Source organism: Acomys russatus, chromosome 25 (assembly GCF_903995435.1).
Source record: "Acomys russatus chromosome 25, mAcoRus1.1, whole genome shotgun sequence".
Taxonomy (NCBI): Eukaryota; Metazoa; Chordata; class Mammalia; order Rodentia; family Muridae; genus Acomys; species Acomys russatus.
In genome coordinates this window covers 28,123,430-28,137,477 of record NC_067161.1, presented here as the reverse complement: position 1 = coordinate 28,137,477, position 14,048 = coordinate 28,123,430, and the positions used below count along the sequence as shown (strand labels likewise).

The window sequence follows — 14,048 nt, the reverse complement described above, 5'->3', positions numbered from 1 at the left end:
AGGCCATTGCTAAGGCGGCTAGTGCTCCCTGGAGACTGTGAACTGAGCACAGGAAGACAGAGAGTGAACCTCACTCAGGGCTGAATCTAGGGTGTCAACAGAAGCATTTACCAGAGGTCAGAGGTTGCCCAGAGCCTCCCCCGCACAGCCTGACTGTGACCCCTTTCATAAGGGTCCTCATGCTGAGGAACCATGAAATTATTGTGTTGCTACATTATAACTGTAATTTTGCTATTGTTATGAATCATAATGTAAACATCTGATATGCAGAATTTTATTTGATATGTGACCCCCCCCCCAAAGGGGTTGTGACCCACAGGTTGAGGACCACTTATGTAGAGCCTTCAGGGAAGTCAGAATAAAACAAGATACAACTGCCTCCAGGCTAGCAAGACTCATAGGGACAAGTGTTTCACTGTGTTGAGTCCATTTTTTTCTCTCTCTCCCGCAAGCATACCCATTACACATATGCCATATACACGTATAATATTCACATGGATAAGAATTAACTAGAATTGCCATGGTCAAGAGATTCTGTGGTGCTATCTACAGTCTACATTATCTCTTGCCGCAGTGATGCGCTTTATAATTTTAGTAGTCCCCTCTCCGTGCATTGTATTTCCCTGTCAGATATCTGTGTACCTATTAAGTAACGTTCTCCCTCCACCTCCCTCTGCCATTCAGCTGCTGGGTAGATCAATTGACTTGAACAGACTCATCACGCAGCGGATTTCTGCTGCCATGTACAAATCCTTGGACCAGGCAATCAGCCGCTTTGAGAGCGAAGACCTGACTTCCATTGTGGTAAGATCCAGGGGGGCCTGTAGGCTTTCTACTCTTAGATGCCTCAGGGGCTTGGAAATAGCTGTACGCTCTTCCGGGCCAGTTCAAGAGAAGCAGGGGAATTTTTTCACACCTGACCAGAGTGGTCACGGGGTGGGAAAAAGACTTGGATGGGACGGGAATGATTTTACTCATCCTCCTTATGGCCGGCAGCCAGGTGAAGGGAGCGGGGGAGAAACTCCTTGAGATCAGAGGGGACTATCAATCAGCGTTGGCTGTGTGTCCTTAGATCTACAGAGTGGCGCGAGAGCAGGCAGAGTCCCCAGGAGCTAGAGAATGTAGCCCAAGGTCACTTGAAGGGCGTGTCGCTGTCAAGGGTCTGGAAGGTCTGTTTGATGGCTTGTTTGTACTGCTGTGTCTCCATCTTGAAATACTGAATGGCTTTGACCACCACCCTGTGTTTTCACTCTTCACCATGCCCTGTAGAGTTTTCAGCAAGTTCTGTTGCACAGTCAGGAGCAAACCTGTCCCCTGCTAGAAAGCAGCAGCTGGAATTTTCCCAGTCACTTTTCTCTCCAAGAGGTGGCGTAAAGGACATTGAACTAGAAGACCAGAATCAGACATACTTACTATCCAAGTCCCGTCCTGACAGTGACTAGCTCTGTGCTCATGGGCAAGTTACACATCTTCACCAAGCCTGTTTCCTCACCTCTATAGGAAACAAGATATTGGAGGCCACTTCTGAGAGTCATTACGAAACAACAGTAGGAACTCACTCAGAAAGAATTTGGAATGGGTCTTTGTAGTTAATATGCACTAATAGGCTTTTCCCCCTCTCCCTCAGTGATACAGACATAGGCCAGATTAGACCAGATTAAAAGTAGAATAAAGCAGGTGTATTAGAAGGCAGCTCTCACAGGCAGTTAATGATCTCTCAGGTAGAGGTCAGTGAAGTCGCACATCCTGGCTAAAGCAAGGGGGTTTTGTGGAGCTTAGGCGAGGAGGAGTGATGACCTGTCAGCTAAGAGCTGGGATTGTGCCCGTATATGGTTAAAAACTGTGCTCTAAGGCTGCTCCTCTTGGGTGGGTTGCCTGAAACGCAGGAGTTTTCTCCTTGCAGGCCAGATGGAGGGAAAAAGAACAGAGGGGGTTTCTCAGCTTGTGTAAGGGCAAGCAGGGGTTCCAGCCAAATAATAGCTTTTTTTTTTTTTTTTTTTTTTTTTTTAAGAAAAAGAGAGGAAAAGGACAGTGGAGCTGCAGCGTTCTCTAGTGGGTGGTGGGTGATAGCTACAGCATCTGTTAGTGGGACATATCCCAACCACTCACCTGAAGAAACCGTAGATAGCTCACATTCCTGAAAGCACTCGGCTGCCTGTCTTGGGCAGTACAGTTTTGTTTTGTGTGTGCTATCTCTCCAGAGGCAAGAGTTTGACTTTCTTCTCTTTTGTTTATCGGTGTGTTCCTCTTTTCCACTAATGAGCATGTCTGGGGGGTGGGGGTGGGGAAGCAGGCATCTATGGCCTCTGCCCACTCCCTGGAAGACACTGAATGTTCTCTTGGCTAGAACAAAATGTAAACAGGCAGTGAAAGCCCTTGTTTAATCAGATGAGATAGCGATCCCCTCCCAGAACATCTTCTTCCTGGGAAGCCTCCGAAGGACCCCCTTAGGGAGGCTTTCTCCCTCCGGGTAGGCACGGTTTCCTGTAAGCCTTGGCTGAGCAACCTCTGCCACCTGGCAACAGCAGAAACGAACCAACGGAGGAATGTGTCTTTCCCCTCTGCCTTCAAACCTGTTGTAAAATGTGGGAGTCAGTCACCTCGCTGTATAAGTGTGCTGAGCAGGGAGTCTCACAGACTGCCAGGCTGCGGGCCATGTTTGCCTACTGGTGTATTTGAAATCTCAAGGCAACATTGTAGCATTTGGAAGCATCCGAGGAAGAGTCCAGCTAGCCTTCCCAGGTGGCAGCGCTCACAGGGCGGACGGCAGATTCTTGTAGAGAGGTCCACCTCTCCTCAGCTTGTAGTCACCTCCCCACAGGCCCACTGGACCTGTTTAATTCTCAGATGCCTGCTGGAATCTCCCTGACCCTCAGAGTTGTGGTCCCTCTCATGCGGCTAGCCCCTCCTCCTCTCAGTCTCATTCTCTGCACGCTGGTTCTTTAAACCTGCCCATCTGGCTGTTTTCTTTTCCCATTTTGCTTTTGTGTTGCCATTCCCACACCAGCGGAGTTGAGTGCTGTCTCCTCTTGCCCAAGTCTCATTATCTTATCCCCAAAACAGGGTACCCGCTGTGTGCTCAGGGCTCAGTGATCTTACAAATTAACTCATTTGCAGTTGCCGTTACTATCTGTTCGCTGTATCACCCACCCTCCGCCAACGGGGAACAGAGCTGCTGCAGAAGAGACAGCAGCAGAGAGCTGAGTCTAGTTATGCCCATTAAGTTACTTCCTGGTACAGAGCCGGAGTGTTCTTCGGACTGCCGCTCCATGGTTGAAGTCCAAGCTCTAGCATTCTTTTGGAATTGTAGGGTCTGCCACTCCTGGCCCACTGTAGCATGGCAACAGTCGGCTAAAGTGTCAAAGCTCCAGGCCTAGCCCTATGTGATGGGGTTGCCCACCCTGTCACAGATGACCCATCCTCTAAGACACCCTTTTCCACTCCAGCTAGTCTCCCATACATGGCCTGCCTGGCCCCGCTGCCATGAGTTATGGCCTGCGTGTTTATGGCCGTTTACAGCCGTGCACAGTTGGAAGCTGCACAGCTGCGATGTTGGAAGTGTGGGCTGAGGCCTTGACCCCCCCCCCCCCCCGACCAAAGTGAACTTGTCAGGCTTGCAGCGGGGGGGGGGGGGGCGCTTAGGAGAAGAGAGCCAAGTCTTTGTGTGGCCCGTGACTCACTGAGCTCCTTAGGGAAGCTGGCCCCTGCCATCCCAATATGGTTTTACAATATAAAGACCGACTTTATATCATATTCCCTTTCAAAGGACCATCAACCTCTTTCTAGTCTTTCCAGGCAGCTGTATTAAAGAGATCAAGGACACACTATTTGGAACCCAAAGACCCAGAAACGCCATCCCAAACACTTGTCTGTGACCTGTGTGACCTTGGGCATGTTATTGGCCTTCTTATCCTGTTAGTTCTCCCCTCTGTAACAGGAAGAGTGGTACCACTCTGTGAAGCTGGCCTCACCAAAGCGTGGCCACAGTGGCCTCACACTCCCCCGGAACTTGAGCTTTTTTTTTTTTTTTTCTTTCTTCCTATTTGGACTGTGATGGTTTTGGATAATAATGACTGACAAGTTGCTGAGCCACAAGAAATGAAATCCAACCAGAAGGGTTTCACTGCCTCTTTTGTTTCTCAACAAACACAGCATCCTGAACTCTGAGCTAACCCTCTGCCTGAAGGTGGGACTCCAAACAATCAGAGCCTTGGGCATACACAGGCTCCCGGTCACTGAGGCTGGGTACAGACTATAGGTGCCTCAGGTGCCTCGGGACCTGCAATCCAAAAGAGGAGGCATTCTATACACACGTACACACACACACACACACACACACACACGCACACACACACATACACACACACCTCCTTTAAAAAGTCCAATGATAATTTGATCCTGGCTAAGAATGTTACCTGAGAGCCCAGTTCCTGGACCTAAAGCCAAGCCCCTCAACTTCACAAAGCCTCGGTGTTCACACGTGTAAGGACTGCAGCAATACAGACCTTATAAGGCTTTGATGAGCATTTAAACAGCATATATACATAACGTATGTGCTATTTATGCTATGTATGTATATGTGTGTGATATTTATATATAATATATGTACATACATATAGAATGTACTAATTTATTTAAATCATACAACATTTTGCCAAAACCTGAAAATGTCCTATTTCAACTGAATAATTAACCCTAAGCAGGTGGTATCTCCTATTTATTTAGCGCTTTCTCCAGGACGGAGAAATAACCTCTAGTGAGTCACAGTATTACTTATGACACTGACACTAAAGGACAGGCCTTTTCCTCACCAATGAAGAAACAAGAATGCGTGCAAACATGCTTTCTACCCAAAGGGCTGCAAACGGGCTTTGCACATGGTCAGCGGTCTCCCTCCTGGTTGCATGTAGCCTTTGTGCCCTCTCTTGTCCCAAGAGTATCAGAAGAAGGGAGCACTGTCCTGTGCCACTGCAGGGGATCCCAGATCTTATATAGAAGGTCAGATGTTGTCTGAGAGGGGTCTCCTCTCAATGCAAGGAGTATTCAGTGTGTGTGTGTGTGTGCGTGTGTGTGTGCGTGTGTGTGTGCGTGTGTGTGTGTGTGTGTGTGTGTCTTTCTGTATGTATGTATGTGTGTGTGTCTATGTGTGTCTGTGTATGTTACCTTCAACCCTTTAGCAGCCTTGGTTTTTCTCTCTCTCTCAGGAGCTAGAGTGGCTGCTGGAGATTAACCGGCTCACACACCGACTCCTCTGTAAGCACATGACACTAGACAGCTTTGACGCCATGTTCCGAGAAGCCAATCATAACGTGTCTGCCCCCTATGGCCGCATCACCCTGCATGTCTTCTGGGAGCTGAACTTTGACTTCCTGCCCAACTATTGCTACAACGGATCCACAAACCGGTAAGGGAATCCCTGTGCACGGGGCACCGGGCAGGGCAGGAAAAGAGGCTGTGGTCACTTGCTTCCAAACTGGGCCTAGCAGCTCTGTCTGTTGCCGTGACAAGTGTTTTTGTGGAGATGCCCCTGGGTGTAGGCTCTGGGCTGGAAGTGAACAACCACATATGCCATCCAGATGCTTGGAGCCTTCTAACCCAACTTGACCCAGTCTGGGAATGAGGCAAACCTCACAGAAGGCTTTCTCCTCCGAGAAAGTGAAGCAGTCGGCAGGAATTAGTAAAGTGAACAGCAGAAGTCTGTCATGGGCAGAATTTGTACATAACTCAGAAGCCGGGGGTGAAAGTAACACTAGGGGAGTTGGAAGTGGAAGGAGGAAAGGCAGCCTGCAGAGGGCATGCGCTCACAGATAAGCGCTAGAAAACCCACAACTGCTCACCACACAGGCATTCTTTCTCAATATAAGAAGTTGACACCTGGGCTGTGACCATATGGTGGGGGAGGAGGTCCCCTTCAGTCATAGACCTAGGGGATGGGAATAGGATGAAAGAGGGAGGGAGGGAGGAACAGGAGGAGACGAGCAAGGGCATAAAAATTTAGATGTAATCTGAATAAATTAATTAAAAAAAAAAGACGTCGACACCTGTTTTCCACCCAGAAGGGTGAGAATTGGTGCGTTACTACCGGGTAATTTTTGCTGTTCTGTAAAGCCAGCCCTCACCAAATCCCCCCAGAATCCTGAGCATTTTTCCTCAATCGGTAGAACCCATCCTCGTGAACAAGGCCCCACGTACTTTGCAAAAGAGCTTGCTGTTATGCTAATCATAAGCCGTTGCTCCCTAGGCCCTTACCCTGAGCATCGCTCCTCAGTCAATAGAACCTTTCTCATAGGAAAGGTCACAGGTGCTTTGCTAAAGAGATGTACTTTGTGAAGGAGTTTTTGTGTAGCCAGGCCTAAAGTCTTGTTAGGATAATTGTCACAAGGAAACTTTTCTCCAAAGTCTTAATCTGTTTAAATGTGTAAAAAATAAGCTACTTGGTATCAGACTCCAGAGGTTTTGACCCAGCGCCAGCTAACTAAGGTTGAGCTTCATTCTCACGTCACCTGGACCGTTTCCCTGCTGGTTATAACACACGCTGGGACCCCCCACAGCAGCTGTGAAGGATAAAGTAGGAACAGACCCCATGGGCCATGACAGGACCACCGTGTGTTCATTAGCCCCAGAAGGCTTCGATGAATGACAATATTCTGGTCACGTGGTGCATGCATAAGGACATGCACGTAGCTGGGCATGTGTGTACACAGCAGGCCTCTTTGCAGAGTGGAACTTGCCTCCTAGAGAGAGCGCACAGCTCTGGAGCGGGCACTGAAGCAGAGATAAGACCTAACCCTTTCCTCACACAGGGCCTTACTGCCTTTATTCACAACTTAAGCAAGAACACAAGGACAGGTGGAAAATATGTGTAGGTGAAGTCCTTGAGGCCCTGGAGCCTGGGAGCTATGGACTGAATCCACACTGGATGAATGGAAGGAATCGGGAAGACTCTACCCCCAGGTGTACCTGAATCTTTAAATGCCCTGCTTTCTCAAGATTTGACCTTATAGCGCATTTGAGTCAGGGCTACAGACTATAGCCTGTCCACAAACTATATACCCTATCTTGTCACCAGCCACGACGGCAGTATATGAACTGAGACTGGCTCTGAGCAGCTCATGTACTAGGAATGGTGCCATCTTTTGGGGGAGGGGATGCTTTGTTCCCTCTTCATTGTGTGTGTATGTTGTTGTACTCCTGTATGTATGTTTGAATATGTGTGGGCACACAAGTATGTGGGTGTTAAAGCATGTGCATGAGCACACCCATGTTGAAGCCCCAGGTTGATGACAGGAATCATCCTCAGTCACTCTTCCACTGCCTCAATAATGAGGCAGGCTCTCTCAATCAACCTCAGAGCTTGCCTGTTCAGCTAGGTCTCCTAATCAACTCCAGGCCTTGCCTGTTCAGCTAGGTCTCTCAATCAACCCCAGAGCTTGACTGTTCAGCTAGGTCTCTCAATCAATCCCAGAGCTTACCTGTTCAGCTAGCTTGCTGAGCCAGGTTTCTCTGGGGATTCTCAGAGTCCACTTTCCACATTTCTGAGGCTAGAATAATAGAGGAGCAGCAACACCCACTAAGCATTTTTACGTGGGATCTGGGGATCCCAACTGTGGCCCTCATTCTTACATGGCAGGTGCTTAATGTCTGAGCTGCCTCCCCAGCCCAGAGCTACCATCATTAGTGGATGGTTATGGGGAAATCCAAAGAGGAATAGCGATGACGTGAAGATGAGTTAACGTTCACAGTTCTACGGGAACTCAGCCATGTTCACCAGGATGCTGCAGTCTATGATGTTTTCATGGTCAGGGAAGAGCCCAGTGCTTACAGCAGGGACATCTGGCTTGCAGATCTCGCCCCCCCCCCCCCCTTTATAGGAAGAGTTCACTAACTCAGCTCCTGAGCGAAACTGGAGGTGACAATTGGAGCCATATTCAGACCCAGCACACCCTGACTTTTGTGCCTCGTGGGCTCCAAGTTTCCCTCGTTTTTGAGGGAAAATGGGAAAGCACACAGTAACCAGAGGGAGGGTATCAGGAGGGCACGGCTCCTCACCAAGCAGCCGTCTAGGACAGGCTGCTGTGTCAGTGGGAGGCCTTCTGCTGTCTCTGTCCGAGTGACAGCCTCAGTTAACGGCTTCTCCATCTCTCTTTTCTTCTAGTTTTGTCCGAACTGCCATCCCTTTCACCCAGGAGCCACAACGAGATAAGCCCGCCAACGTCCAGCCTTATTACCTGTATGGATCCAAGGTAAATAATCCTGTCCCATCTCATGGCTGACAGAGTGAGAAACAAACAAACAAACAAACAGAAAGGTGTTCCCAGAATCAGCAAAGCCAGAGGGTCTGTTGTTCAAGAGGTGCATTGAGAGCAAGGCAGGAACCATGCAAATACATTCATCTTTATTGGTTCACAGCCAGCAGGAATGGGGTACAAAACTCGGGGTTGGGGGAGCTGGGTGGGAGGTGAGGCGAGGGTACTATGCTGAGCTTGGTGGGTAAATGGATATGTGGGGGAAGCTCCTTGGAGCATCTCAGTTTCTCCCATTTCTCAGTTGATTCATCCTAACAGTGTCTAGTGATTCTGGCATTCTGGGCTCGGTCAATATAAGGGATTTGCAGTCAGAGCTTGAGGGCCATTGTAGATGTCTGGAGCTATCGCTGAGAGGAAGGTCACCTCTGCCTCCTGTGGCTTTTGCTCACTTGTACACATCCTCCTTCTAGTTCATTGTCCCCACAGGGTCCATTGTAAGTCTTCAGCCCTTCTGCCCATTCATTCATTCGGTGACATCTAGCATGTACCCTTTGTAGGCCAGACATGGGTTAGAGTGTACACACTCAGCGTACATCAGAGAGAGAAGGTACACCTGCACATACTTTCATTTCCATATTTGTGGTGAGGAATAGTTGTCACCAAGTCCTGCCAATGTCACAATATGTACAGACTTATTCCTTGTGATAGCAGCTCATATGGAAGGCTCAGAAGAAAGCTACCATAAGGGTAAAACATGTCTCCCACCAAAAAAAAAAAAAAAAAAAAAAAAAGAGCAGTGATTTTTCTTGCTGACAGAACAAAAAGAGCCACCTTTTTTTCAAAGTAAGCAGAGATAAGCTTAGACAGAGACGATGGTGTGAGGTCAAGAGATCCTTAGCTTCATGGGGCACCTACTAGTGTGAGGAGGATGTTAAGAGGACGGGTGTCTTCTCTAGAGGAGCCAAACTGCTGAGGGTAATTTTCTCAGACTAAGAGAAGCTTGTAATGCAGGTGTGGTAGCGCTCACCTGTCCTAGCCCTGGAGAGGCAGAGTTACCAGGACTGCTGTGAGCTCAAGGACAGTCTGGTCTACGGGGCAAGTTCCAGTCATCCAAGGCTATGTAGTGACATCGCATCCCCATACACAGGGGACAGAAAAGAAAGAAAGGAGTGAGGAGGACTTGCAGACATCATTTGAGGTGGCTCACAGACATGGTTCACAAACTAAAAATCATGCTTCCCTTTTCAGTTCTCTTTCGAGCCTTATGTTGTACAAAGGAAAGGCATTTATGTTAGTGTTGGTGCTAATCTCCTCGACACTGGCTGGCCTCCCTGTTTGTCCTATACAAGAGAGCAGGTCTTAAGCCCAGAGTCATTGACAGGCAGGTCGTCATCAGCTTTCCTACTATTTTGTTTGTTGTATTCATTCTTACTTCTGTCCCCTTCTATTTATAACAACAGGGGCCTGTATTTCTATTTCTGGGGTAATAAAAAGCTGTCTCCTAAGGGTCTATGTTTTAAAGCTGTGATCAATTTAAATAAAAGATCTTGGTTGTTAAGAAATAGTGATAAGCCAGTCTGTGGCTTAAAAAAAAAAAAAATGAGCCGGTGGTCCAGGGTCTGGTGTGCGAGGGCCTAAGTGTAGGAAGGAGTTCCTCACACCTCCAAAGAGAATGACTGAAACCATAGCTCCCGGTCCACCTCTGACTCAGCAGTCCTTTTAAGAACTGTATCAGAGGGCCGGGTGCGGTGGCACACGCCTTTAATCCCAGCACTCGGGAGACAGAGGCAGGAGGATCGTTGTGAGTTCGAGGCCAGCCTGGTCTACAAAGGAAGTCCAGGACAGCTAAGGCTACACAGGGAGATCCTGTCTCGAAAAACCAAACCAAAACAAAACAAAATGAACTGTATCCGATTCCAGTCTAGCTATGTTTACTGTATGTTAAACAGCCATGATTGATCTTAGTATTGAAGCCAGGTCTTAAGTTCTTAACTAGGCCTCCAAATGGACAACACTGAACCGATGCCTTGTTTGCCCCTGACATACCTTGAGGGTCTGTGTTTTCCAGCGTGGGGACCACTGTCATGTGGCATCCATCCAACCCACGCAAGTCATATGACACTGACATTTGAGAGGAGAGAAGCGGGTGGTCCACAGACACATTTTCACACAGGACTCACTGTGGAGAGCATTTTAGGCTACGTGAAGAAGGGAATCTCCTCCTCATCACTCACGCCCTATAGTGAGGCAGTATGGCTGGTTGGTCACCGCCCTCTCTAGCTAAGACCACCATATTCCGGTTGGCTTCAGCTTCCGGTTCCGCTTCAGCTCTGGCCCCAGAGCTCTTGCGTGGCAGTTCCACCAGGGGGAGCCCCTGCAGATCTTCTTCCCTCTGACCAAGAGCAGGTGTCTCCTCGGGCCATCTTACCAACCCATTGGCTTCCTCCATGTGGCCAGCTCTGTAAGACCATCGAGGCTCGTGACAACGGATGCACCAGAACTGGAGGCAGATGAAGGCCAACACAGCAGTGAAGCAAGCCAGCAGGATGGCCATCAGTACCCAGAGAGAAATTTGGGGGTCCACCAGGGAGCCCCCCGCAGCCAGCGGGCTCTTATCCAGGGTGTGGAACATGGTACAGTAGTGGCTGTACGGGAAGGCAGCCTTCTTGCAGCTGATACAGAGGAAGTAGAGAGTAGAAGGAGCGAGGTGTTCCAGTGCCACGGAGGTGATGGTTCGAGGCACCTTCTCCTCGTGATGGAAGCTGTAGCGCAGGTAGCCAGAGAAGATGCTGTTCCAGTTGGGCCTGTACATAATATGGTAATAGTCCTCCAAGCAGGGCTCCGAGGACGACCAGGAGATGATGGCTCCCGTGTGAGACACGTTCCCAACTTCAATGTTCATCCCGGTTCTGGAACCAAATCACAGTGAAGAGTGACATCTCCCTACATCAGTGTTGGATATAATCCTAGCCACGCAGGCTGTGCGGATGAGATGGCCGCAAATACTGACTTCATTATACAGAAAGAAGGGGGGGGGGTGCGGGGGAAGAAATGGAGGTCTAGAGGTTAAGCTCCTTAAGCTAGTAAACACGCGGCAGAACACAGTAACGCGCACTGGTTCATGACAAAGCTTGTAGCCCTCAGGCCTAAGATGCACCCACAAGGCTGCCGTCACACCCCATTCCTGACAGCGTTGTTCCCAGCCCTTTCATACACCGGCAAAATGAAGAGAGCTCAGTGGAATCTCAGAGAGCCTACGCTATGATTCTCAGATCAGCCCCTCCGCGACCTCCCATCTCTGCTCTGAGTGCTGCGAACTGTTACCTAGAACATTCTGCCCAGTGGCTTTGGTTTTTAAGATTCTGAGTTCTGTTCCCTGTAGCTAGTGGAGATTCACTCTGGCGCCCTCCAGCGGCGATCCCACCACAGAGCTTCTGCTACTGTTTGGTCAAAGCCCAACAAGAGCTGGGCACTGTAGTGCGTTCCTGAAATCCCAGCACTGAGAGGCCAGTGGATCGCTGTGAGTCTGAGGACAGCCTGGTCTACAAAGCGAGTCCAGAACAGCCAAGGCTACACAGAGAAACCATCTCTTGAAAAACCAAAAGGAAAAAAAAAAGTAAGAAAGAATTTAGTTTCTCAGGTCAAGGCCATCGCCTCCCAGGATAGCTTAGCTTCTAATAGTCTCATAACTTATAATAGTTAACTTCTAAAAGTCAAAATAGTCCCATGGCTTTCATGACTGTCTAACTCAGTGGCTCTCAGCCTTCCTGGTGCTGTGACCCTCTAATACAGTTCTTCATGCTGTGGTGACCCCCAACCATAAAAATGATTTTTGTTGTTACTTCATTAACTGTAAATTTGCTATCATTATGAATCCTACTGGAAATGCCTGTGTTTCCCAGTGGTCGTAGGCAGCCTCTGTGAAAGGGTCATTTGCCTCCCCCTAGAGGGGCTTTGCCCCACAGATTGGCAATCTCTGGTCTAACCACACACTTCAAATAAGCGGTTGCTGAGTCCAGGCTGTGTTAAACAGGCACACAATAACAGACCCCATTCCCATCTTACAAATGAGCAGCCTGGCAGCTCAGCTCACAGAAAAAGAGGACACTTAGCCACTGTATTACTCTGCAAAGTACGCACAGAATACTATTGCTAAATGAGGTGCCCTGGTGGCTGTGAGGCCTGGCAAGTCAGGTGAGTTCTATTCAGACTGCCAGACTTTCTGCTTCGGTAAGAGAGAGACATCAAGGTTTTTTGTTTTTGTTTTCTTCTTCTTCTTCTTCTTCTTCTTCTTCTTCTTCTTCTTCTTCTTCTTCTTCTTCTTCTTTCATTCCATCTGAGAGAGGGAATTTCCCCTCTCCCTCTGCCTTGTTCCTCATCTCCAGGCAGAAGTGCAGAGCACATTGTAGACAGAAATGGTACAATCAGACTTTAGCCCAAAGTGATTATTAAACCAAACTGAGTTCTGTTTTTATGCTTGTGTTAGAGTAGGTAAGCCGGGGCGGCTGGGGGGGGGGGGGGGGGGGATGTAACAGAGTGAAGTGATTTTTCAGTCCTTGTTTTCTTCACTAAAGACAGTGGAAATGCTTGGAAGGGGGGATTATACCTTTCCATTTGGCTGGGGCTCTCTGCCCAGCCAAATGGAAGGTGGAAGAGATGAGACAGGTGTGTGCAGATCTTTCCAGCGATGGCTATGGGAGGGAAACTGACTTACTGTCTCTCCCTCCCTCTGTGGCCCCATCATACATGCTCACCTCCCCACCCAGGGGCCCCCATGTTCAGCGAACACACTTCCAGCCACCATAAATGAGGTAGAACACAGGCACCACGCTCTGTAAAACCCTCCCACCAGGGTAACTGGGAATCCGGTTCTCACACACTGTTTGCCTTCCCTCTGCTTCTGGCTGTTTTATAGCCTAGGCTCCCTGCAGCAGACATTTTTTTTTTTTTTAAAGAGAGTTTCTACTGAGGATGCGAGCAGCATCTTCAGTTTCCAGGGACAAATCCATCTCCCCGTACTTATTTTTCTTCCTGTCTTCTTTAGCTATTCAGTTCCCACAACCTGGCCCTTCTCCAGGCAGAGGGTGAGAGGAAGAGCCATTTTTATTTCCAGGACAGCCATCCGTGAGTCTTACCTGACGCTCGCAGTCTATCTGGGTAGCCGTCTCCCCTCTGAGACAGAGTGGGCCAGATCCGAGGCAATGGGCTTCTCCCTCCTCCGCACTAGGCTCTCCTTGATGTCTCTTCTCACCACTGAGTAATCCCACTGTCGCCCCCAGCGTTCACATTATTCATTTCTTCAGATCAGCATCACTCACCATGGCAACCAGCAGGCATCTACGCACAATGCTTTCAGGGATCGGTCTGTGAAGGCTTTTGCCCAGTGAGAGGAGCTTTGATTCCTTCAGCCAAAAAAAAAAAAAAAAAATCGGCAGTATTCTGCAGGTTGATCCTCAAGATAATACATCCTCTTGGTGTTCCTGTATTTTCTCTGTACTTGGCGTATTCTCTCTCTCTCTCTCTCTCTCTCTCTCTCTCTCTCTCTCTCTCTCTCTCTCTCTCTCTGTCTCTCTCTCTGTCTCTCTCTCTGTCTCTGTCTCTGTCTCTCTCTCTCTCTCTCTCTCTCTCTCTCTCTCTGTGTGTGTGTATGTGTGTGTGTGTGTGTCTGTGTGTGTGTGTATCTGTGTGTGTTCAAGTACACATGTACCTGTGCGGAGTGTCATTTCTCAGGGACTTTCAGTCTTCTCTTTGAGACACAGTCTCCTATCAGCCTGGAATCTCACCAAGCAGGCTAAGGCCAGC

General features: G+C 48.8%; 2 protein-coding genes across 3 annotated transcripts in view; one reads left to right on the top strand and one right to left on the bottom strand.

The window, feature by feature from the left end:
- Positions 1 to 14,048, top strand: part of Cyfip2 (cytoplasmic FMR1 interacting protein 2) — a 102,869-nt gene that overhangs the window by 46,130 nt on the left and 42,691 nt on the right. For both annotated transcript variants that reach the window (XM_051167220.1, XM_051167219.1), the window contains 3 exons: positions 685 to 804; positions 5,205 to 5,404; positions 8,156 to 8,243. In XM_051167220.1, the coding sequence (XP_051023177.1) occupies positions 685 to 804; positions 5,205 to 5,404; positions 8,156 to 8,243 (408 nt within the window). The remainder of the gene's footprint in view (positions 1 to 684; positions 805 to 5,204; positions 5,405 to 8,155; positions 8,244 to 14,048) is intronic.
- Positions 10,477 to 13,508, bottom strand: Fndc9 (fibronectin type III domain containing 9). Its single transcript, XM_051168086.1, has 2 exons — positions 13,382 to 13,508; positions 10,477 to 11,155 (listed from the first exon to the last, which is right to left on the bottom strand). Exon 2 carries the CDS (start codon positions 11,146 to 11,148, stop codon positions 10,477 to 10,479), a length of 672 nt encoding a protein of 223 aa, XP_051024043.1. The 5' UTR covers positions 11,149 to 11,155; positions 13,382 to 13,508.

Bases quoted from the DNA above. Each gene is read 5' to 3' on its own strand.
- Fndc9 (XM_051168086.1), bottom strand. From the start codon at position 11,148: ATGAACATTGAAGTTGGGAACGTGTCTCACACGGGAGCCATCATCTCC.